At 37.6% G+C, this 27,339-nt stretch overlaps 1 protein-coding gene across 4 annotated transcripts in view; it reads left to right on the top strand.

The window, feature by feature from the left end:
- The window catches only part of atf6 (activating transcription factor 6), a 204,965-nt gene that overhangs the window by 143,692 nt on the left and 33,934 nt on the right, over positions 1–27,339 (top strand). For all 4 annotated transcript variants that reach the window (XM_051933018.1, XM_051933017.1, XM_051933015.1 and 1 more), the window contains one exon: positions 17,933–18,017. In XM_051933018.1, the coding sequence (XP_051788978.1) occupies positions 17,933–18,017 (85 nt within the window). The remainder of the gene's footprint in view (positions 1–17,932; positions 18,018–27,339) is intronic.

The following is a 27,339-nucleotide window of genomic DNA, read 5'->3' as shown; positions in this document are numbered from 1 at the left end:
ATCCTCCTTATTACTTATCCATATCTCTAACGCTGAAGAACAAACAAGTAATGAATTCATGATCACAGGTACAAAACGATACGGCTCGAGTGACGGGACCAAACACACGAACCCGCATGAAAAAAAAACAATACACGTCAGCGCATACAACGCGCTTCTGAAACCCCGGAAGAAAAAATGTCTTGGCTCCAAAAACGCAAAGCTCAACTAACACATTAACATAAATGAGCGCAGATGGACAGACACAATGAATGTACACGCATACAGCACGCGTCTCAAAGTGCTGCATCGAAACAGGCAAGGGTTCAAAACGAAACACCTCGAGTCACAGAGATACAAAAACGGCAGCAAAGGGACAAAATAAATAAACGCAGACGTCTACAACGCGCATCTGAAATGCCGGAAAACAAGCAGACAAGGCTCCAAAAAGAGAGAGCTCGACTAACCGACATACAAAAACGGGCAAAGCTCAATACAAACAATGAACACCGTAAACTGCAACGGCCTTCTCACACAGCACAGGCAAATCGATTACAGCTCCAGAATAGCACGTCCCAAATCCTGCACATACAACAGCGCGCCTCTCAAACGGCACAGACAAAACATACACGTCAAGGACATCAACAACAGACACCTGCTAAACAATTGCGCCAGTTAGCTGACAACGCATTCAATAATGAGTCCACTATTCATGAAAATTCATTGGGATTAATGAATGTCATTTGCAATCATTATCATTCACTTAACTTCCCTGAAGAAACAACTAGCAATACAAGTAATGAATTTACACGTTATTGTCAAAAGGGTCAAATTAGACTGCCTCCTTTACATTCATATCCTGCATATCTACAGAAGCTTCTAACTAACGAAGTACCTGAAAGTGAAAACTTTATGAACTGCATTAGATCCTACAATAGTTCATTTGCTTTTGCATCTAATGCCATCCAGTCACTTACTCAACACCATTGATAAACTTCTACAAACGTTGATAAATAATAATATTCCCTTTGGAGGAAAGGTACTTTTATTAGGGGGAGATTTTACACAGTGCTTAGCTATTGTTCCACATTCCATGCGCTCGGCTATTCTGCAGTCCACCTTAAAATACATAGACAATTGGCATTGCTTTCAAAACAGTTACGGAGATATTTGGAACAGCAATCTCATTACACCAAATACCCTTTTAACACAACAAACTATATTATGTCCAAAAAATATTAATGTTGATCACATTAATAACCAGGTCATTTCATTACTTCCTGGAGTTGCACAGCTCTTTCTAAGCTCTGACAAAGTTGACTCTGATGACAACAATGACCATCTTAATTTCCCCTTAGAATATTTGAACACTATTAACCCAGCCGGATTAACACAACACAATCTTAGCCTTAAAAACGGAACAATAATCATGCTATTAAGAAACCTTAACACTAAACAGGGTTTATGCAATGGTACACGTTTACAACAACAACAACAACATTTATTTATATAGCACATTTTCATACAAAAAGTAGCTCAAAGTGCTTTACATAATGAAGAGAAGAAAAATAAAAGACAAAATAAGAAATTAAAATAAGACAACATTAATTAACATAGAAAGGAGTAAGGTCCGATGGCCAGGGTGGACAGAAAAAAACAAAAAAAAAAAAACTCCAGAAGGCTGGAGAAAAAAATAAAATCTGTAGGGGTTCCAGGCCACGAGACCGCCCAGTCCCCTTTGGGCATTCTACCTAACATAAACGTTTAGTCATCAACACCATACCACACAATGTTATTGAAGCAAAACTTCTTACAACATCACATGCTAACAATACTGTTCTAATTCCTAGAATTAACCTTACAAGTTCTGACCTGGAATTACCTTTTACACTTAAACGGTGACAGTTCCCCATTAAACCTAACTTGGCCATGACCATCAACAAATCACAAGGACAAACAATACACAAAGTTAGCATCTACCTCTCTGAGCCCGTTTTTGGACATGGACAACTTTATTTGCTTCCTATATGCGTCATCTACACCTTCACACTATGCTATATCTCATTCATACATCACGCTCTTTGTAATTTCACAACACCAGGGGTTGGCGAGCGAAGCGAGCAGGGGGCGGAGCCCCCTAGTATTCTAGAATTAAAGCGTGCTTGTTTTGTTATACTTGTACCTTTTGTGAAAGTGTTTATTTGATATTTGGACTTCAGTCTTCACAGATTATACATTTCATGTTAAAATTTTGTCATTAGTACTATAACATAAAAAAAGTTTCTCTTTTAATTATGTGTTCAACATTTTTTGCCTTGCATTTCCTGTCATCCTACATTTACACAGATCGTTGTACACACGGAACACACATGAAATGCATGTGTTCCAAATAACTATATACTGTATTATTTACCCTGTACAACTCTAGGCACCCTCACACCAGATAAACAGACTTGAGCTAGGAGAACTTTTTGTCCGACTAGAGGTGCGATGGTGGGGAGATGAGATAGTAGGCTGCTTGCTGCTTGTGATGATCGACACATTTGCAAAATAAAAGACGCTAATGTAGATTTTATAAAGGATTTATGGTGGCCCAGGATTATGAGTTTTTTCATAGGCCTCAGGGATTCTAGTGTTTCAGGAGTAACAAAGATGGACAGAAGTTTTAGTCAGTGCCTCAAGTAATATGAAATGTGCGGTACCACTTATTCTTGGAGACTTACATCAATATTTGCATCTGAACAAGGAGTGTTGCTGCGTAAAATTCAAGCAGACTGCAGAAGAATATGTTCAATGTTATGCCATCCTGGTATTTTCCTGTTTCTTGATAATTATACTCCCACTTTCTCTTTTTTCTGAATGAAGCTATTAACTTTTAGATTTTTTTTATTTGTGTTTCCACCTTTTTTTTGTTTACATTTGCATTTTTATATTTGATTTGCATTTTTGTTTTGTGTTTTAATTTTCCTTTATAATTCAGTTTGTTTTAATCTTTTTTGTGCTTCAATTTTTGTCTTTGCATTTTGTCGTTTTTGTTTTTGCATTTTGCCCTTCAGGGCCACTGTGGGCTACACCATTGTTTTTCAATTTGCCCATTATAATTTGCTCCATAGTGACAACGTTTTCCTATTGTGCTTGTCCAGACCTTGGCTTATCTTTAAAAGATACCATGCTACAGCTTATTTCTTGATTGTGGCATATAACCAGAACTATTATGAGACAGACTCACCAAGTGGTAGTGTAATACTTGATTTTACAGTTGTTCAGTTTCATGCTGATTTGACTCTGAAACATAAAACATTTATAATAAAACCGCAAATGCCAGAAACTTGTAAGTCACATATTTTAGGACCCAGGAGCTAACAGTACATCAGTATATTTGTTACAAGCCAGTACCATAGAATACCTCATTCAGGATTAGGTTCCAAAGTTTTTCATCACCACCTTAGATATAATGAATACAGTGGACCCTTGACTTACGAACTCAATTCATTCGCGAGGGCTGGTTGTAACTCAAGTTGGTTGTAAGTCAAGACCATTTTTCCCATAAGAAATAATGGAAATACCCATAATGTTTTCCGAACCTCCCACAGCAACACTTACAGTACTTAACCTTTTCATAATAAAAAAGGGTTGTATAATGTGCATAATTTACCAAAACACCAATAATTTTTCTAATGTACTAACCAAAAAGTTATAAAAAGTGCCTAGCCTACCAGAAACAACAATTTCATACTGTACTCACCATTTAATTTGACATCTTTGGGCTGCAGGAAGGGAGGAGGAGGAGAATGAAATGGAAGGTGGTTATTGTTTGGAAGGAGCCTCTTTATACAAATCTTTTCTTTTGTAAAATATTCGAGATGGTGGATTTCGACATGCTGTAAATATTAGCGAGATCGGTCACACGAACACCACTCTCACATTTCTGCACAATTTCCTTCTTCGTTTCGATTGTGATCACTTTCTTTACCTTTGGTACCTTCTCTTCCTTCCTTAGCAATTATCGAAAAAAATTATATAAATCACTGCACTGACCGAAATTACGTCCACAAACACATGTATCTGGGCTCCGACTGACGCTTACGAATGCTCTCGGCTGTTTGTTTACAATCGCGCAAGCGGATACACGTGACCGCATTTGGGTCGTAACGCAAGATGTTGGTCGTAAATCAAAATAAAAATTTTGGTTGTAAATCAAGTTGTTCACATATCAGGCCAGTCGTATATCAAGGGTCGACTGTATAACTAAAAAGGAACAGAATAGATGACTAAAATTAACCAGTGGGACTGAATTAATGTATTTTATAATTTTGATAATTTGTAAGCAAGAAATTAGTATGTTTTCCAGTTTTAGCAGTCTATGCAGACTTTATTATATCTATTGATCAAATAATTGTTAAAGTGTCCTAATGACGTAACAATAATAATAGCGATAATGGTGAAGAGACAGATGCAACTGCTTATGTCAATCAAAACAGGGCAAATTCTCATTAATTTTCTGCAGCAGACGCGAAGCTCCTAATGAATGAATCTGGTCACTAGTAAAACAAAATGTTGTCTAGCTTTCATATTCCCTAATAAATAAGTGCATGCCATGCATCCATGTAAAGTCAAAGCCAGCTGAAGTCTTAACTAGACTCACTGTAACATTTGTACCCTTATTCATATGCTTTTTAGCTTATTCAATTGAGTGATTTATTTTGCTTTTACTATACTGCCCATTATATTTTAAATGTGTTGTTTTAAAATGTAATACATCAGTTTGTTTTTGACACACTAGAGTTGTAGTTAGAAGAAGCTAGATGATTATCCGGTGAATAATTTAGATTGCTTAGTGTTATAAAAACAGTATGCCATTTGAGTGTCTGTAGAAGAAAAAATCCTTTTGTAAAGGAATACTCCACCCAAAATTGATATATTGTATATGTTATTGTGTGTGTTTTATATTGATGACAAAGGAAACTTTTTAATCTCACATTTTCATGGAGAGTGAAGATAATTCTAATTATTTACAGTACATGCAACTGTTTTTACCTGCACTACTATTAATATAAATAATTATAAAGCAGAGAAGATGGTCTTTGAAGCAGTACACTGGCATGTAAATAGTTTATATAGTTGCCCTTGTAAGTGAGAGTGTATTTTATCTCAAAAATGTATTGTTTTGTTTTAGAACACTGCTTCTGTTTTAATTGGGTTTTAAGACTCCAAGATGATTTCAAAATCTATTTAATTTTATTAATCTTTTTATTATTCATTAAAATAGAATGATCTTAATGTGTATTAAAGTGAAGCTTTTTGACACCAATTACTTTCAATTTTTTATTCAGGCATGTTAAACTTTTTGTTTCCATCATTGCTTCTAAGTACAAAGTAGAACAGTTTATATCCAGCACCTGCTGCTTACTGTATCAGAATCATGTGCTAAAACTTCATGTCACGACAGGGTGTATTTCCAAGAACATCAATTGCGGCCATTCACTTGGTGAAATAGTGCAGTAGCTCTTTTTATGGTTCTGAAGGTCACTTACAGTTTGTCCTGCTTAAATCGGGCATAAAATTCTTGGTTTTCAAAAGACCAAATTAATAATTGCTCAATTTCTTACTGTTGTCTTGTGTTTCATTTTTGCTTTTGGAACTTGTGCATTTCTCATAAAATAGCTGCTATAATCAGCTGCATACAAAGTATGTTAAATATTTTGTTGTTTTCAGTCATTCTTAATTGAAATAAAAGTGCTTGCCTTATCTATTAATATATAGATATTAATCTAAGTATTCAAATGACACCCATCCACGGAGTTTTCAAATACTACAGAAAAAAATATTAGTATCCGCCACTATTCAATACTACTACAGAAATGTGTATCTTGTATTTAGTTTCCCTTTGAAATTTTGACCATGTAGGAAATTTATGATTTTTTTTTTTTTTTTTTTGAAAGACAATTTCTGAATTATCATTTGCAATCAATATATGTAGTGCTAGCAGCTGTAAATAAAAGCAGGCAAATGCAGCTGCTTTTTCACATGCAAGGCATCTAAAGTAGCAATGCTGTTACGGAAGCTTAATGCCTGATGGAATGAACAGAACGAGATCATGTTTCATTGTCTTCTGTTCATTTAACAGTCTGTTCCAGTAAAAGAGCAGACTGGCGCTGTGGGAGAACTTTATTGCCATGGGAATATGGAGCTGGGCCATTAGGCCTATTAGGTAAAATTTTCAGGATATACTTAAGGGTTGTAGAACAGACTTTTTATTTCATAACCAAGAGAGAGTTTGTTTTTTGTGGTTTATGGTTTAGTAGGATTAAGGATTTTTCTTTCTAAACAGGTATCTCCTAAAGCATTATCTGTTGTGCTCTGCAAAGTTATAAGTAAAATGTAGATTTTATATGTGTGTGTTTTGTTTAATTCATAATAACCATTTACTGCAGAGAAAAAAAATGGTTTAATGAGAACAAGATGACATTCAGAAATCTTGTCATTTTTTGTATAGTAAAGGTGATTTGTCAGTAATTTTTTAATGAATTATTCATAATATTTTCAAAACTTGTAATGGAACTGAATCAAACTATTGTGTCAGGAATTTAATTGTTAATCACCGCATGAACTGCTAGCAATCTTGCTGTCACCAGCAAATATTGCTGTACATCAGCTACTCCATTTGATTTGACTGCAGTTACATTTCTATTAGCTTTTTCACCTTTTCAGCACCTACAGTAAGTTGTTCTGGTTTTACTCTGCACATTTTATTCATTGCTGTTCACATTTTCATAGTCTGCTCTTAACTTTGCTTTCTACGTTTCTTTAACTGCCATTGACATTGTATGTAATGCAACAATAAATGTGTTTATATTTCAATAAAATGCAAGAAGAATTTAGAGTATAGACTTGTGGCTTAATTAAATTATGTTGTTTTACTATGCAGAATTAAATTATGTAAATATCACATCTATTAAAAAAAATTAACTCAAAGCAGTCAGTATTTAATTAGCTTAATGTGTCAGTTGTTTTTTTGTCTTGTTTCTTATTGAATACTGGTGTCCCATTCCAAAGGTACACTTCTCTAGATTCTAAATTATAATACATGTCCCATTGTGCAAATGATTTGTATCATTAATTAACATAGAAAATAGGATTTAATGAAAAAATAGAAGAAGTAGATTTTTACCTTTTTGTTAGGTTTTCATTATGATCAGTGTAGTCTTACACACAGACATACAGAATGAGCTGGACAAGCATGCGTTTTAAAGGCAGAAGATTGTTCACAAAAGAGCTTTGTGACATAAATTTGAGGAGCCTTTTGGGTATTTAAAATGTATATATGATAAGCAAGAACTAAACTCATTACTTGTGTTTCACTACAGGTTCACAGGTTTTTTATGTTCCATTTGTTTCCATCCTTCAAAGCTAATACAGTAAATAATGGAATAATTTTTGACTATATTTTCTGGTTGACATATTTTCACTTAGGTTTTCATCATACTTAATATTCTGTCTAAAAACTCCTTTTTATTTTGGTTAATTTAAAATTTGAATTGTACTTCCAACATCAGCTCGCCACCGTACATTTTCTCAGTGAATTTCTGATTAAGATACACTTCCAGAGCTGTTCAGTCAGTATATTAGATTGTAGCTGAAATAACTCTGTCAGAGCTTGGTTAAATCAAAGGAGGTGGGAATGAGAAGGCTGGCTCACATATGTTAGTTATGTGTGACTTCTGCTGAAGTCAGCTTTTAGACATTGATATTTTTGGACTGTTTGGATTGGATGCAATATTAGTTTGGCAAAAATTGCAGTCAGAGTGCTGGCATTATGTATTTTTTCCAGTCAAATTAAATAACTTCCAGAAGTATTTTCATTTTCTTAGATGTAGATCATACTGAATCTTCACTGTGTCAGTCAGTTTCTAGAATTCTAAATAAAAGATAAAGAATTGGTATGCACATATAAAATAGTATTTTCATGTAAATGTGTACATAGTCCAGGGAAAACTAAAATTCATCCTTTCAAGAATAAACATTTTATTTAAGCATGCTAGTTCTTATTTCAGCATATAGTAATTCTGATAGTTTTTCCTCTCAAAAGGAAATGGTGAGAGGGAAAACAGCCTGACGGTTATGGTGCTTGCAGTATATTAATCAATCATTATTATGAGATGGCCTTTTTATAGCTACTGTATATTTGGCTGATACCTTTGCCCATATTGATTTGCAATATCTTTGTACAGCTGTTTACAGATTATTTTGCAGCTGAATCACAGCACCTTAAGTGAAATGTTTAGTGTCACACAATGAGAGAGAGGCAACCACTGAGATAATAACCATGTGGTTTAAAGCTCAGCCTTTGCCACTACAACATATAACTTGCCTTTTGTTCCTGTATTTATTTTTTCTGCTGCCACATATGAACATTAGGTACACTCATAATGTCTGAACTATATTGCTCAGATTGTCAGTGTGTAGACTATCAAATTTTCGTTGAAGAAATGACGCACATAACTATTGGTATTTTAAGTTTCTAATTTAGCCCGTGTATTGCATGTCCAAGGTCAATGTGTTAGTAGAATCCGGTCTGCACCATTACCGTACAAAATGACAGTTCTTGTATGTTCTGTTATAAAAATGTATAGTTATAAAAATGTATACAACCTAGACACCAAAACAGCAAATTCTGTTTTATCATGTTGGCAGAAGTCAATGATAAACTAATTGAATATAACATTTACAAAACGATTGTACAGTATGTGGAGGTATGGGTGACTGTTAAAGTTTATTGCAATGTGTGTACACAGTATAATGAAATTCTGACTTGCATGTTCATCACAGATTAGTGACAATAGTACTATACCAGTAAAATACAACATACATTAAATGTGATATTGTATGTATGTATGTATGTATGTATGTATGTATGTATGTATGTATGTATGTATGTATGTATGTATGTATGTATGTATGTATGTATGTATGTATGTATAATGGTCCTGTACTGTTGGTTTGTCAGAACAAAGAAGGTGGGAAAATGACTGGGCAGGATAGTCAAGGTCTTAATTTGTACTACTGTATTTGACTTTCAAAGGCAGTATATGTTGTATATGTCTTAAACAGAAAAGAGCTGTTTCATCAGTGATATTCTGTTAGAACATCACCACCCTTTGCAATGCTTTGAACGCCTAAGCTGGGTTAGGTGCCCTACCACCTGTAATTAGTGTGCATAGATGGAGACATTTGGACTTTTCTCAAATGTTTAAATAAGGCATTGGTGAGCCATTTTCATGATGGCCAAGATATGTCTATACAGATGTGCCAGAATGACCTGAAATATAAGGGATCACCCTCTGTGGATCAGTTGTGACGATATGTAAGCTGGAGGTGGTCCACAACTATCTGAAATATTCTGTTTAATATATCCTAACACCTGCCTTTTAAAGGTGTGCATTACAATGAGAGTTAGTGCCACTGTGACAAAGCCGGTCCCCTACAGACTCTCTCTTCCCACATGGGAGTCTGCTGAACCAATACCGTCGAAAGTTATGACCGAGATGAGCTGACAAATGAGGACAATTCTCATATGATGCCAGAGGATGGTGGAAAAAGTGTCAAAGTGCTTTTATTAAAAAAACAGTCAAAAACAAAAGTAAAACCAAAAAAAGTGTCCATTGTGCAGTGTTCAAAAAACAGTATATAAATAAATCCATAAAAATCAAGTGAAAAGTGGGGATAAAAATCATTAAATAAATCTGTTAAAAATCAGAGGTTATAAATGCAGGCTAATGCCTCCCAATCTCAGCCCACCTCCTTCTCATTCTCCCCAGCTCACCCCTTGCTCACATAGCCAGTGGAGACTCAGCAGCCAGAAGTCCCATTATGCCGACCCCCGTCTTGACTGCCTCTGGACATCGCAGCCAGACCGTATAATGTCAACTCTCCTCCCTTCTTCCTTCACGCTCACTTGGCTGCACCTCGGAAGCCTAGGGAGGGCACCTGCCTTGCTCACCACACTCCACCCGAATATTCAGTGGGGCAAACTAGCCCCTAGAGCGCCACAGCCAATGCTCCTTTGCGGGGCCCCAGCTCGTTCTGCTTCTTCCTTCCAGGTGGCCAGATCGTCCTTCCAAGACTGCCTTTAATGTCTTCTAACCTCCTTTGCTTTCAAACTTTTTTCCTTTTCTTTGTTCCATCTCTTCTCGTCTTTGATTCCTCCGTTGCTTTTGTGCTGGCTAGTACATATATATATATATATATATATATATATATATATATATATATATATATACAGTGGAACCTTGGTTTGCGAGTAACTTGGTTTACGAGTGTTTTGCAAGATGAGCAAAAATTTTTAATAAATTTTGACTTGATAAACGAGCGAGGTCTTGCAGTACGAGTAGTTTGTCTGCTGAGCGTCATGTGATCACAACTGAGCTGATGGTTGTTCTCTCTCTCTCAATGCGGGATTGTGGGCAATCGTCTCCTATTCTCCATCTGAATCAGCGTGCCTCACTCATATAGTCAACATCCGTACGAGCGTATAGTGTTTACTACAGCATTAGCATTGTGACTGTGTGTGCGCGTGTCTGTGTGTGTGTGTGTGTGTGTGTGTGTGTGTGAGTGAGCACGCACACGCGCGCGTGTGTGCTGTGACGTGCGAGTCCCCGTCTTGCACCCTAAAACACAAAGCTAAGTCTCAGTACTTTAGCAACACAAGCTTTATTCAGCTTGAAACAGCAACAACGCGGTTATTTATACACAGACAGAGCAGTCAGGCAGGGCCCTGCACATTTATAATGTTCCTTGTTCCACCCATTGACGGCAGGCGCTTCTAGCACACGCTATACGGCGCGCGCTTGTGTTTGTGTGTGTGCTGTGACGTGCGAGTCCCCGTCTTGCACCTTAAAACATGAAGCTGAGTCTCAGTACTTTAGCAACACAAGCTTTATTCAGCTTGAAACGGCAACAGCGCGGTTATTTATACACAGACACAGCAGTCAGGCAGGGCCCTGCACATTTATAATGTTCCTTGTTCTTTGTATCACCCATTGACGGCAGCCGCTTATAGCATGTCCGCGATCTTTTCGGATTCGCTTTTACGGCGAACTGCTACAGCGCTGGGAGCCTGCGATTGCTTTGGGACACTCTTCCGCATGTCGTCCGGTTGGGTGCAATCCCACAAGAGTTTAGAAACTCACTCACACCAGCCATGATTCTTTTCAAAGGTAAAGTGCAAGTTAATTTGTTTTATGTATTTTTACTTTATATTTTGTATTAATCATTTTTATATGAATAGTTTTGGGTTGTGGAACAAATCATCTGACTTTCCATTATTTCTTATGGGGAAATTCACTTTGATATATGAGTGCTTTGGACCACGAGCACATTACCAGAACGAATTATGCTCGCAAACCGAGGTTCCACTGTGTATATATATATATATATATATATATATATATATATATATTATATATATACAATATACACACACACACACACACACTTGTCTCCATGGGCGCTAAGCCTTAATCACACACCACAGGAAGCCAATGAAGCAATTGAGAACGCGGGTGCGACTCGCCCCAACTACCTCATTAACTCCCAGTGGTTGTGCAGTCGTGCCCACGGAGAGTGACACGGTTTTATGGATTTAAAATCTGGCCCATTTTTTTTTGAAGCCGTGGACCCGGTATACCACCACCATCGGTCTGTTATAAAAGGGAGTCCAGAATTGCTTTTTTGACACTGGGAAATAGTTTGTTTGTTTTTATTATTGTACTGCTGTGAAAAATGAAATAAGTACTGTACTTAGCGTTTTGGGGTGTGGATGCCATCTTTAATGCATTTTACAAGAAAGAACAAGTTGTGGTCTCATACCATGACAAACTGCAATACTTTTATGAGAAAAAAAGGAAATGGAGAAAGAAAGGGTCAAAGACATGGTATCAAGACATTTAATCAGAATGCAAAGCAGTGGTATTTAAACATGTTGAGCTGAATTAACAATCTGGACCCATATGACGTGCTAGACAGGGAATGTACAAAGCACCCCAACTTGCCAACTCCACTCACATTGTGCTACTGTTTGTTTATTCATTTATCTGTTTCCAGTTTAGTTTTGAAATATGACATCTTTAATACAGCTGACTTCAGTAGTAAAAGGATTTTTCATCAACTGGCAGTTTTATTTCATTAAAGCATGAATCTTAGGAGAAACTGATTCAATTTTGGCTTTATACAATGGTACAAAAACAAATGTGCAAACAATAATATTGTGCAAAAAAATAGGCATTCCGCATTCAACCTAGGGTTATACTATAGTTATTTTAGTACCCACACCATTGCTTTTATAGTTCCACATGTCATAAAACTGCTGTAATACAGAGCTCTTTTTTGTAGTCTTTTTTTGTTTCATTTCTTTATTTGTTTTTCTCTTTTACTCTCCTTTTTTGCAATATACTGTGATTTTTCAAATTTTTCAATTTTCTTTGTTTTATGTGAACATATCTATTTTCCCATTTTGTTGTTCAGACCAAAATACTGGATTTTAATATGTGTTTTGGTAATATTTACTGTGACGTGCAACTTTATGTGTGTGTGCGTGTGCGTGTGCGTGCGTGTGCGTGCGTGTGTGTGCGTGTGTGTGTGTGTGAATATAGTAACAAAGATAGCCAAGAGACATCAAAAGTTTGAGGTAGCCACCCATATAATATGCCCTGGCTGCAAATGGGTATTTTTTGAGTTGTGTTCAGGTTGACTTTAGAACCGAACTGACTTTAGTTTGAGAACATGGCGGCTTTAAAGACTGTGACAGGAAGTGACATCATCTGGACCGGAACTGGAAATGATGTCATCAAGACCGGAAGTGACATCAATCCATAGTGCCTGACCTGGAAAATTGACATCTTCGGGACCAAAAGCGACATCATCCATGGCACCGGTACCAGAAGTGATGTAATCAATAGTGCTGGCACCTAGAGGAATTTCCCGTGGATAGTCTGCAGAGGATGGAGAGGGAAAGTTAGTGCAGCTCGCCACCCCCCTGGTCTAGCGTGGTACTACTATTATTTAGGCCCTCTAGCTGCCTCTCAATTGCACATGTGTGACATTCGCTCACCCACCCCCGGGTTTGGTTTACCGGATATACAATTTAAAGAGATTGTTATTTTCATGGGAATTGTTACTTATGCATTATTTTCACTTTTACTTAAAAATTTTTTTAATAAACAATACTTGTCCTTTATTTCCGGCCCTGGGCATGGTTAAATCTCTTTCTCGCAGGACATACAACGCTTCTCACATTGTGAAGGGGGGGCGGCTGAACTCACACTAAGGAGATGCCTGTTCGTTCAGCTGCTGGCGAGCTGCGTGTCGATCATTTAAAAGCCTGTACAGCAGCTCTCCTTTTTGCACATTCGTGTCTCTGCCGCTCACATTGTGAAGGGGGTGGGGTGGGGTGCTGAACGGTACGTTAAGGAGAAGCGGTCAGATCATCTTCTGGCTTGTTGCTGCTGCTGCTGGCGAGCTGCACGTTCTGCTTGTCGCGCTGCCCGTCAGTCATTTAAAAGCCTGTACAGAAGCTATTCTTTTACCACTTCGCGTCTCTGCCACTTGCGTTGTGAAGGGGGGAGTTTGGGGGGCTGAACGCACACTAAGGAGAAGTGCTTGGATCATCTGCTGGCTTGCTGCTGCTGGTGAACTGCGTGTTCTGCTTGTCGTTGTTTTAAGAGCTAGGAGCACTTGAAGCGTGTCTGCCAAATGCATTCCAACAACTGCTAGATTAGATGTCCGTGAACTTGCTATAAATGTTGTCTCACTGCCTTGTCTTGTGTGACGTTGAAGTGTCTCTCGCGGGACATCAAATTGCCTTCCGAGAAAATCATGTCTTGTCTCCCTCCCAAGATTTTTTTTTATAATATATATATATATATATATATATATATATATAAAGTGACAGTAGGGAGCGCTGTCGCACCTCCAAACCCGCAGACAATACGTTCAAACACCAGGTAAAATTCCCAATAATGAATTTATTATAACAAAAATGTGCACAAAGCACCTCCACAATACCCAATAAATCAATAATCAATCCTCCTCTCCACCCACCAGCTCTGTCATCCACTCCCTCCCAACTCTGGCTCAGTCTGCTGGGTTTCCCACAGTCCTTTTTATAGTTGCCGACCCAGAAGTGCTTCTGTCCTTCAGTCCATGTGATGCTATATCACTTCTGGGTCAAATGAAAACTCTTCTTTTTCTTCAGCCCGGAAGTACTTCATTTCTTCCATCCCCATGATGATGTAGTACTTCCGGGCTATAATAGAAACACTCGTGCCTTCCTGCAGCGTCCCCTGGCGGCCCCCACGGTATCCAGCAAGGCTGTGAAGCCGAACTCCATTGTCCATGATGCCCTACGGTAATTCGGGGCACCACCATATTGCAGGAAGGACTCCATCTAGCGGCCTGGAGGTGTTGGTCGGGATAAACTGCCGGCCATCCCTCACAATATATATATGTATATATATATATACACACATACATACTAAGGGGTTCGCCCCCTGCTCGCTTTGCTCGCCAGCCCCCCCACTACATGCCAGCCATTTCCCGTCTTTGCCGCTCGCATTGTGAAGTGGAGGGCTGAACGTACCCCAAGGAGATGCGGTCGCTCCTCCGAAACCCCCTCTTAAACGATGTTACAAATACATTTTTTTTTACCTCCTCTTTGCTCGATCAGCTGCTGACTTGCTGCTGCTGCCGTGCCAAGTGATCTGCATTTCGCGTGGCGCTTTGAACATTTAAAAGCCTGTACAGCAGCTGTCCTACTGTTTGTCTTTTATTTTCCCCAGGCGTGGCTAAATCTCTTGGCACAAGGTCTCGTCTCGCAGGACATGAGTTCTTGATTTTTTTTAGTTTGTAGTTTAAAAACGGAATAAGAATCTGAAAATCTAACAACATCACATTAAAGTGCAATAAGTTCTGAAAAGAATGATACTAAACATATATATGTAGGTTTTAAAATAAGCCCGATTTAAAGCGTGACAAAAAAATTGTCACACAAAATCATTGCACTTTTAGATATATACATAATAAAGAGAGATATGGTATGTACATATGAATTTATGTTAGACACTTTCCATTATGCATAATAATTATTTCTCCCATTTTTTTTATTTTATAAGGTATTTTTCCATTTTTTGAAAAGACAACCATAACACTGGCCGTTCACTTTAAAATATATTGTTTACGGGTCAAATGTAAAATACTTTTGTAGTTTAGCAGTCAGAAAAAGTAAAACACTTGCATGCCTTAAAACACAAAGTAATAACATGGAATTTGTAAGAAAATGAATGCTTGTTTGACTTCTTTGTGTTTGCTTTATGCCCTTTGACTTCTTTCCACACATTTTATTATGAATAGAATTTGTAGGTTTTTGGCAATTTAATTATTACAATCAAAGTCAAAACACACACACGACCTCATATCTGTTGCAGATATGCAATATGAAAGGTTTTTGGTTTACAGTAATTTACACAAAATCAGATGTGCTTTTTTACCCTTTTGCCCAGTGTCCTTTATAAAACTGTTATAACAATACATTACAAACTTGTGTTACTGCAGGTATTTATATACTGTTTATATTTTAAGAGTAAAATTATTAGAGTTTTTATTTTAAATCTTTAAAGGAAAAGAGCATGTCTATTTGGTCAATAATTTCATATGTCTGTTCTTAACAAGGTGTTTTGGTCAATTTTCCCTCTGAGTGTGGTTTGGGCACTCAAATGCAAATCTTAACAGTTTTCAGGGAGAGTAATCTCCCAGAATAGACATTTCCTAGTTTCCTTACAAGCTTCTTGTAACCACAGTAACCCCTTCGATCACTTAACACTAGAATTACCAGAGCCAACGAGAAAACTCATAAATCCGGCCCACCTTAAATCTGTTCGCACCTCTCCGTCAGCGTCTTTTGTCCTGTAAATGTGCCGATTAAGACAAGCAGCAAGCAGCCTGCTATTCCATCCCCCCACCGTCGTAGAATGTGCACAAAGTTCTCCCAGCTCATGCCTTGATTGATTATCTGGGAGTGAAGTGCTGGAATTTTAGAGTGGAAATAATAGATTGTTATGTGGAACACATGCATTTCATGTGTGTTCTGTTTCTACATTAATCTGTATAAATACATTGTTAAAACAGAAACTTTTTCATATTTTAGTAATACATGTTACAAAGTTGTAGGCAAAAAAACTATATAATGTGTGAAGCCTGAAGTCCAAAGATCAAATAAACACTTTCACAAAAAGTTCAAGGGCGATACAACAGCTTCCGTGGCGTAGCAGTAAGATTTGCTGACTTGTAATCAAGAGTCCCCAGTTTGATCCCAACTGCCTCCTATATTTGCCGTTTTCAGTAGTGAGCTGCTTTTATTGTTAATATTATACAGTACACACATACATTTGGTTTGTGTCTGTAACAGCCGCTGTACATTTATAGGACTTGTAAAAGTTAGCTTTATTCAGTTCAGTCGACCAGATCAACTTTATTGATTACACTTGTTGTTCTTCCCGCTTTAAACCTTTGCACCCATTCATAAATTTTTCATTGACTCATGCTGTTTTCACTTCAATATTGAGTCAAATGTGATAAACCTAATTGGTACTATTTTCTTAGTGTTTTTTCTGTTGTTAATAGTCAAGGGAGTAAATTAGATGTTTTCTACCGAGTTCCAAAAGTTACTTAATATACTAGTCAAACACTGGGCTCAGAGTGAGACTTACTGTACTAATCAAAATGTGACCTTTCACTGTACAAGCACATACAGTAACTCTCATATTATGTCCTTAATCTACCAAGTAGTTTAAAGCACACTGGTTAAACTATGGAAAACATCCAATGAATTCAAAACACAATAAGCACATCTTCACACAAAGGGTCATGGGAATCTGGAACAGACTGCTAACTCATGAGTTTTAAGTGAATACTGTGACAGTTTACAAGAACTAACTGGATGAGATATTGGAATAAGCTATTACTAAAAACTGTGCAGTCACTTCACGTTTGTCAGGTTTGTTATGATAACTAATTTATCATCTGCCAAAACACTGAAATGCTTTGACAATATTAATGTAAAAATAGTTTTGTTTTAAAGTATATTGTATTTAAACATAACATTCAAATCTCGATGGAATAAAAAACTCATTTCTTAGAAATTTTCAGTACATAAAATTTTCCAGACCTCTGTTTTTAGTTTTCTCAAAATGCTGATGCTTGATTAGTTAAATAATAGTAATACCTTTTTTGTTTGTTGTAGTGCTTCAAATAATTTTTATGAACCTTTTTAATTTAAAAATTTGTCTACCCTTTTTTAATCTACTATCTTTTTTGTTATTCTTGGAGAGCATTTTTGGCTTTTATAAAATACTTTTTATAATAAAAATTGATCTGGTCATTAAAGTGTTTAACATTACAAAAGCTTACAAGATGGCAAAACATGAAGTCTTTACTGTTTGTATATCTATATTTTACTCTGTCATATAAGTGAATGAATATATCCAGATTACACACATTATGGCAGTGGAAAGCTTTCCTGTAGTACCTGGAAAGATTTCCAAAGAATTCAGACAGTGATGTCAACACTTCTAATTGTTGTTTTACTTGGCAAGCTGAAGTGCTCTCTTCAGAGAAAGGGGGAAAAGTAAAAGGCAAGTAATCAAACACAGTGTGATTCATTTTTTTTACTACCATTAAGTGAGCAGAACACCATTTATTACTTTTATCAAGCATCCCCCTTATACATTATTACCATGTGTCATTTTTTATTTAACTTGCAGAAAAGGATGAGCAGATGGTTCTGATATTTTAGAGGCTCACATGTTTGAATTGCTAATTGGTTTTTATTCAATACATGTACAGTATTAATGTGCTTGTATTACTTTGTAACTGTTGAATAAATATCTTTTTTTTCCCTTAGGACCACCTCCTATTACCAGCAACAAGCCTTAACAAGGGAAGCAGACCAAAGATGTCCCTTGTATTACCAGCAATACATCTCAATGGCAAGTGTAGTTCAACAGACATTTACTTTATGGGTTTACTTTTTATTGAATATACTTTAAAAATAAAAATTAAAAATAAAAATTAAAAAAATGTTTTTTTTATATACTTTTAAATCCCATAGCAAACATCGAATAAAAAATAAGCTTTATGTTTATCAATTTCTTTTGCTTTTAGTGTTCTAAACATAATTGGTTTACTTTTTAACATGGTATCTGTAGTTCATATATATTCAAGTGATAAGATGGAGTCAATAATCCTTGGATGTCATATGTTAACTAACGTACAATAGTGATTTTGTTTGCAGTAAATGTCTTTAGCATCAATTATTTTTCTCATCTTCTTAAAGCTTGTCCTGTCTGATTTTGAGGCATTTTTTACATATATCAAAGGAAAAATTTACCTAATTGTTGAAACATAACAAATACTTGCTTCAGTAAAGAATGAGCCACACCAAATACTTATTTTGTACCTTCCTTATCCTACCTAAAAAAAAAAAAAAAAGATCAGTGCCACATAATGGCAGTTAATTATAACAACAGTTTATTTCTTGGTTAACCCAAAATCACACAATGAGTGTTGCAATGGGCTTTAACAAGTCCTGCTTTTTTGACATCCCCCCATCCCACCCCTCCACCCCCAGCCTTGACATTGAGACAAGAAAAAACTCACAAAAAAGACCATTGTAAGAAAAAAAAATGAGTGAAATCTTAGGAAAGGCAATTCAGAGAGAGACACCTTTCCAGGTAGGTTAGTTGTGCAATGAGTATCAAAAAAAGTGCATTTTCATACTTGTTCATTATTATATGTTGTTAGCAAGAATCACAGTCCATTTATCTGGTTGTTTGTTCTTCTTCTTCTTCATTCAGCTACTCTCGTTAGGGATTGACGCAGCGGATCATCTTCTTCCATATCTTTCTGTCCTCTGTATCTTACTCTGTTACACCCATCACCTGCATGTCCTCTCTCACCACATCCATAAACCTTCGCTTAGGCCTTCCTCTTTTCCTCTTCCTTGACAGCTCTATCCTTAGCATCCTTCTCCCAATATATTCAGCATCTCTCCTCTGCACATGTCCAAACCAACGCAATCTCGCCTCTCTGACTTTGTCTCCCAACCGTCCAACTTGAGCTGACCCTCTAATGTACTCATTTCTAATCCTATCCATCCGCGTCATGCCCAGTGCAAATCTTAGCATTTTTAACTCTGCTACCTCCAGCTCTGTCTCCTGATATCTGGTCAGTGCCACCGTCTCCAACCCATATAACATAGCTGATCTCACTACCGTCTCAGTAGACCTTCCCTTTCACTCTTGCTGATACCCATCTGTCACAAATTACTCCTGACACTCTTCTCCACCCATTCCACCCCGCCTGCACTCTCTTTTTCTCCTCTCTTTCACAATCCCCATTACTCTGTACTGTTGATCCCAAGTATTTAAACTCATCCACCTTTGCCAACTCTACTCCCTCCATCCTCACCATTCCACTGACCGCCGTCTCATTTACACACATGTATTCTGTCTTGTTCCTACTGACCTTCATTCCTCTTCTCTCTACAACATATCTCCACCTCTCCAGGGTCTCCTCAACCTGCTCCCTACTCTCGTTACAGATCACAATGTCATTAGTAAACATCATAGTCCCATGGGGACTCCTGTCTAATCTCATTTGTCTACCTATCCATCACCATTGCAAATAAGAAAGGGCTCAGAGCTGATCCCTGATGTAATCCCACCTTCACTTTGAATACATCCGTCACTCCTACTGCAGATCTCACCACTGTCACACTTCCCTCGTACATATCCTGTACAAATCTTACGTACTTCTCTGCCACTCCTGACTTGTACAATACCACAGCTCCTCTCGAGGCACCTTGTCATATGCTTTCTCCAGGTCCACAAAGACGCAATGCAAGTCCTTCTGGCCTTCTCTATACTTCTCCATCAACATCCTCAGAGCAAACATCACATCTGTGGTGCTCTTTCTTGGCATGAAACCATACTCCTGCTCACTAATCATCACCTCACTTCTTAACCTAGCTTCCACTACTCTTTCCCATAATGCTGTGGCTCATCAAATTTATCCTCCTTTAGTTATTACAGTCCTGCACATCCCCCTTTTTCTTAAATATTGGTACCAGTACACATCTTCTCCATTCCTCTGGCATTCTCTTACTTTCCAAGATTCCATTAACACTAGAATTACCAGAGCCTACGAAAAAACTCGTAAATCCGTCCCACCTTAAATCGCGTCTTAAATCCGTTTGCACCTCTCCGCCAGAGTCCTTTGTCATCTAAATGTGCTGATAAAGCTACTAGCAGCCAGCTATTCCATCCCCCCACCGACTTAGAATGAACTTCTCTCCTAGCTCAAGCCTTGCCTTGATTTGATTACCTGGGATTGAAGTGGAGTTTTTACAGTGGAAATAATTCTAGCGTTATTTGGAATACACGCATTTCATGTGTGTTCCATTTCTATAGTTGGCTGTGCAAACACATTTTTAAACAGAAACGTTTTTCATATTCTAATAGTAAATGACAAAATGTAGGCATAAACTATATAACGTATGAAGCCTGAAGTCCATATATCAAAGAAACACTTTCACAAAAGGTACAAATAAAAGAACACGTGCGCCTTCATTCAAAAAAAAAAAAAAAAAAAAAAGCCGCGTTAGCATGCCACATTGACACTCTTATTACAACCGCCGCAGTGGCGTAATGGTATCAGCGCCTGACTGGGAATCAGAGGGTGGCGAGTTCGATTCCGCATGGCTCCACTTCGAGAAATTAACTGCTCTTATTCTTACAATTTTAGAATAACAATATAAATTTGATTTCAGTCTGTAACAGGCGGTGTAACTTATGATACTGGTAAAGGTTAGCTTTTTTTTTTTTTTTTTTTTAATTCACTTTTCATTCTCGCAGTCACATTCAGAATCAATCCATACAACCCCATCTGACACAGCTGGTTTCACATAAATAAAAGTGCACTTTTATTCAAGACTATAACCGAAGAATAAAGAAAGCAAGTTACAGTTGGTGGTTGATACGACAGCTTGCGTGGTGCAATGTTAAGAACTGCTGATTTCCGATCCGTGCTATATAAAATCATCACATTCAAATATTAACAGTTCCCACACACCCAAGGTCCGCCATTCCTACATTTACAACATGTGTACTTGTTGCAGTGTACACACCTCTCTGTGCTATGGTTCCTATTACAGTGAATGAGCACCTGGCACTGTACCTTCTTCCCTGGGGGAAGCTGAGGTCTTAGAACGGAAGTTTGTTGACGCTGTATCATCTTTTCTTTTTCCATCGCCTTTTCCTGTAAGAAGCGACGACGAAGTTCCTCTGCAAGGTGAGCCATGAACACTCTTCTTTCCTCAGCGGACCCCGTGCATGCCTTATACAGTACGTGTGCGTTCATCGCTGCTAGGTCAAGGATGTTGTACAACACAGCAACCGGCCACCTGCGTGTTCCTGTGCGCACTGAACAAGCACGCGCCTTCTGGTCCATGATGTCAACGCCACGCTGGGGAAAAAAGAAAGACAAATATATGTGACATTTTGAAGAAATCATTTTATCACCAGAAGAGCACCAGAATACTTCGTCACACTAATATTTTTTTCATTAGCATACCTTCATGTGGTTGTAGTCTGTGACCGTGTTTGTTTTTTTTTTTTTTTATCTTGCCCAATCTCCACATCATGGTGCATTGTGCTGAGAATGCAGACAGACTTCATCTTTTTGGGCACATACACTGTCAGCATGGCACTGGGAGATCTAAACACCAGCGTGGAGAATTGTTCGTGTACTGAACTGACTTTAGCTGCAGGTGGAAGTTCCCGTCGCACTTTATTCATGGTGCCAAGCAGAGTTGTATTGCGGTGCAGCAGTCTATTAGCCAGTGAAAGTGACGTGAAGAAGTTGTCTGTTGTTACGGTTCTGCCTTTGTCCAGAAATGGCTCCATAAGCTTTATGACCACAGACTCGGAAAGTCTTTCTCCCGTGGGACGACTGGGATCTTTTCCTAAATAAGGAGTGGCATTGCACATGTACTTTGTCTCCAAATCTGCCGCAATCCAAAAAGGCAGAACCGTAACAACAGACAACTTCTTCACGTCACTTTCGCTGGCTAATAGACTGCTCAACCGCAATACAACTCTGCTTGGCACCATGAATAAAGTGCGACGGGAACTTCCACCTGCAGCTAAAGTCAGTTCAGTACACGAACAATTCTCCACGCTGGTGTTTAGATCTCCCAGTGCCATGCTGACAGTGTATGTGCCCAAAAAGATGAAGTCTGTCTGCATTCTCAGCACAATGCACCATGATGTGGAGATTGGGCAAGATAAAAAAAAAAAAAAACAAACACGGTCACAGACTACAACCACATGAAGGTATGCTAATGAAAAAAATATTAGTGTGACGAAGTATTCTGGTGCTCTTCTGGTGATAAAATGATTTCTTCAAAATGTCACATATATTTGTCTTTCTTTTTTCCCCAGCGTGGCGTTGACATCATGGACCAGAAGGCGCGTGCTTGTTCAGTGCGCACAGGAACACGCAGGTGGCCGGTTGCTGTGTTGTACAACATCCTTGACCTAGCAGCGATGAACGCACACGTACTGTATAAGGCATGCACGGGGTCCGCTGAGGAAAGAAGAGTGTTCATGGCTCACCTTGCAGAGGAACTTCGTCGTCGCTTCTTACAGGAAAAGGCGATGGAAAAAGAAAAGATGATACAGCGTCAACAAACTTCCGTTCTAAGACCTCAGCTTCCCCCAGGGAAGAAAGTACAGTGCCAGGTGCTCATTCACTGTAATAGGAACCATAGCACAGAGAGGTGTGTACACTGCAACAAGTACACATGTTGTAAATGTAGGAATGGCGGACCTTGGGTGTGTGGGAACTGTTAATATTTGAATGTGATGATTTTATATAGCACGGATCGGAAATCAGCAGTTCTTAACATTGCACCACGCAAGCTGTCGTATCAACCACCAACTGTAACTTGCTTTCTTTATTCTTCGGTTATAGTCTTGAATAAAAGTGCACTTTTATTTATGTGAAACCAGCTGTGTCAGATGGGGTTGTATGGATTGATTCTGAATGTGACTGCGAGAATGAAAAGTGAATTAAAAAAAAAAAAAAAAAAAAAAGCTAACCTTTACCAGTATAATAAGTTACACCGCCTGTTACAGACTGAAATCAAATTTATATTGTTATTCTAAAATTGTAAGAATAAGAGCAGTTAATTTCTCGAAGTGGAGCCGTGCGGAATCGAACTCGCCACCCTCTGATTCCCAGTCAGGCGCTGATACCATTACGCCACTGCGGCGGTTGTAATAAGAGTGTCAATGTGGCATGCTAACGCGGCTTTTTTTTTTTTTTTTTTTTTTTTTGAATGAAGGCGCACGTGTTCTTTTATTTGTACCTTTTGTGAAAGTGTTTCTTTGATATATGGACTTCAGGCTTCATACGTTATATAGTTTATGCCTACATTTTGTCATTTACTATTAGAATATGAAAAACGTTTCTGTTTTAAAAATGTGTTTGCACAGCCAACTATAGAAATGGAACACACATGAAATGCGTGTATTCCAAATAACGCTAGAATTATTTCCACTGTAAAACTCCACTTCAATCCCAGGTAATCAAATCAAGGCAAGGCTTGAGCTAGGAGAGAAGTTCATTCTAAGTCGGTGGGGGGATGGAATAGCTGGCTGCTAGTAGCTTTATCAGCACATTTAGATGACAAAGGACTCTGGCAGAGAGGTGCAAACGGATTTAAGACGCGATTTAAGGTGGGACGGATTTACGAGTTTTTTCGTAGGCTCTGGTAATTCTAGTGTTAAACAATCTGGTTACAAATTCCACTGCCATCTCTCCTAAACACCTCCATGCTTCTGTTATTAAACCCACCTAATCCACCTCAGCAGCATCTGGAACAACCCAGGGCACATTCACACGGACAGCCACAGAGGACCAATTTGGAGTTACCAGTTAACTTAACCCACCTGTCTTTGGGATGTGGTAGGAAAACTAAAGTACCCAAAAGCAAAACCCCATACAGACATGATGAGAAAATTCAGATACCACTTGTGATACTATACCGCTTTGATGCATGTCCAGGACTCTTGGGCTTAGAGGGAGCAATGCTAACTACTGTATGATAGTGCAATATAGGACACACCATATAATTTATTACATTTTTTAAACCAAACAGAGTCTCCAAATAATCAACGATGCCACCCTAAGTGTCATTCATACTGTTGTGCCCTGATCTTTGGCGACCCATACCTCTCTAAATTTTTAGTGATAACATGATTGAATACTACATTATCTGAAAAATAGCATGCCACATTAAATTGAAAGATGTATTATTTTAAGAACTGCAACAATACATTCTTTTGATGGTGCAATAAATAACACTGCAACTCCTGTGGGGATCAGTCTTGCTCTTCCCATGAAGTTCTGATTTGATTATTTGACCCTTATCCTGTGGTGACATTTTTTCAAATGAGCTGGCTATGCCAGCAGAAGGTCACTTGGCAGTTCTCACTGGAGTCTCTGCAGAATAGAAAATTTTAAAATTATTTGCACATTTATTTTCATGTGCTCTTGTCATTGTAGATCCAACTTTCAATGTGCTGCTGTACTAGGTTTGTTTAAACTTCTGTGTAATATAAATGTTTATGGCTTTGTGAATACTATTGTGAAATTAAATTGGGAAAGAATCAGATCATTATTTTTTTTTTAGCTTCCATAGGAATAACCAAGTAACAGAAGAGAATTTCAATTTAAAAGCAATTGACAGTGTCCGGCTGAAGGCTAGAAAGTCTTAAAGATTCATAGATCATTATAAAAAAATGACAGAAAATAAACCTCAGTGCATTTCTTTTTTAGATTTTTCAGATACAAAATAGAAAACTTTACACTATACCTACTGTATTCTGTAAGTCGAAATATAATTTTCCATACCTAGACTGATCAGCTACAACGTTCCACTGACAGGTGAAGTGAACAATATTGATTTTCTTGTTATAGGGTTGGATATATTAGGCAGCAAGTGAACAGTCAGTTCTTGAAGGTGATTTGTTGGAAGCAGGAAAAATGGGCCAGCTTAAAGATCTGAGTGACTTTGACAAGGGCCAAATTACACTTGCTAGAAGACTGGGTCACAGCATGTCCAAACTAGCAGGTCTTGTGGGGTGTCCCTGGTATTCAGTGGTTACTCCCTACCAAACGTAGGCAAAGGAAGGACAATTGGTGGACTGATGACAGGGACATGGGCACCCAAGGCTCATTGATATGCATGGGTAGTGAAGGCTAACTCTAATCCCACAAAAGAGCTACTGTAGCACAAATGCTAAAAAAACCTATTGCTGGCCATTAAAGAAAGGTTCCAGAACATATCGTGCATCACAGCTTGCTGTGTAGCTGCAGACCTGACACAGTACACTTTGCTTACCCCTCTCCACCACTAAAAGTACCTTCAATGGGCATGTGAGCATCAGGACTGGAATGTGTAGTAATCAAAGATCGTGGCCTGGTCTAAAGAATCAAGTTAACGTTTAGATCATGTTGATAGCCAAGTGTGTGTGCATTGTTTACCAGGGTAGCAGATGGCTGCAGGATACACTCATGTGGATGTTATTTTAACACATACCACCTACTTAAAGATTGTGGTAAACTACGTATACCCTTTCATGATAATGGTATTCCCAGATGGCAGTTGCCTGTTTTAGCAGGCTAAAGTGTCCTGCTGCAAAGCAAAAATTGTTCAGGAATGGTTGGAGAAACATGACAAAGAGTTTAAGGTGTAAAGTTAGCCTGCAAATTCCCCAGATCTCAACTGGATCAAGCATCAATGGGATGTGGCGGGAAAAACAAATCCGATCCATGGAGGCCCCATCTCACAACTTGTAGGACTTAAAGGATCTGCTACTAACTTCTTGGTGCCAGATACCACAAGATACCTTCAGATGTCTTGTGAAGTCCATGCATTGACATGTCAGAGCTGTTTTGGTAGCACGAGGGGGATCTACATAATAATTGGTGCCATAATACCAGCCATAGCAATTAGTCAGGAACATTTTGTTGAGGTCTCCTCATATTAGGTATTGAAAATGTACGCTAGTACATTGTATTTAAAAAATCTGTTTATTTTATACCTGTTCTGTAGTTTGTCATTCAACTATCTTCTGATATTTTTATATTCTTGACTTCTGAGTTGCTCAGTAATTATACAAGGTAAATAATGCATGTAAAACTACTGCATAAATGTTTACAGTTTTTAACCGTTTCATCATTTCCTATTGTTTGGTCATTGGCTTGGTAATTTTTCATTGTAATATTTTTCTAAACATATAACTTAAAAAGGTCATGTATTTTTACATAAACGCATGCTAGTGTACAGTTACACTTTAGAATCAAGTATAACATTCAAAGCGCAGAAGAACCATGATATCTCTGTCTGCCCTTCCTATTCTCTGACACTGGAATAATAAACACAAGTCCATGTTCTGATTGTGTGATGAAGCCTGCTTAAATGCAGAAAGGGTATTCAGATTTCTCATAGATGTCACAATGGGAACCAAATGCTACTCAAACTTGTTATATATATATATATATATATATTATATATATATATATATATATATATATATATATATATGTAGCTGGCACCTCATATCAATAGAATAATATACATCAGGCATGAAATGTGTTGTACAACCACTAAAAAGAACAGCCATAAAATTATACTGTTGTGTCTTAAATTTGAAATGACATGATTTTTTCAGCAAAGCAAAACATAGTGAGAATGACTAATTTCTATTTACTCAAAGGAGAAATTATAGTCATGTGTTTTAAATTTAAAAGTCATCAATATTTATATTTGCTAAAGTTATAATTAAGGAAAACTAAACAATGTGAGATATATAATTATGTTTTAATGTTAATTTAGCTGTACTTTCGATTGTTAAGCTTAAGGAGGAAATATAACTTTTCAGCTAAGAAAAGTCATCATCCCATGTAAGTCTGTACAAAAGTTTCTAAAACTAACAAAACATTTTTGTATAGTACGCATTATTCCCAAAGCCTGGGAACATTCTAAATATAAAATCCCCACTTGACCACCATTTAGTTATTCAATTAAAGAGACCGTGATTTCTGTTACAAAGACTCCTGAACATGAACTTGGCTTTCTTCATGCAACAAAGTTCTATTTTCTGTAAAAAAAAAAAAAAAAAAAAAAATCATTAAAAAGGTGTTGATTCTGCTAGGAATGCAAGTTTAATTGGCACTATGTGC

Source organism: Erpetoichthys calabaricus, chromosome 10 (genome assembly GCF_900747795.2).
Source record: "Erpetoichthys calabaricus chromosome 10, fErpCal1.3, whole genome shotgun sequence".
In the NCBI taxonomy this organism is placed as follows: Eukaryota; Metazoa; Chordata; class Cladistia; order Polypteriformes; family Polypteridae; genus Erpetoichthys; species Erpetoichthys calabaricus.
The sequence above is the reverse complement of the archived record's forward strand: the minus strand, read 5'-3'. Positions and strand labels throughout refer to the sequence as shown.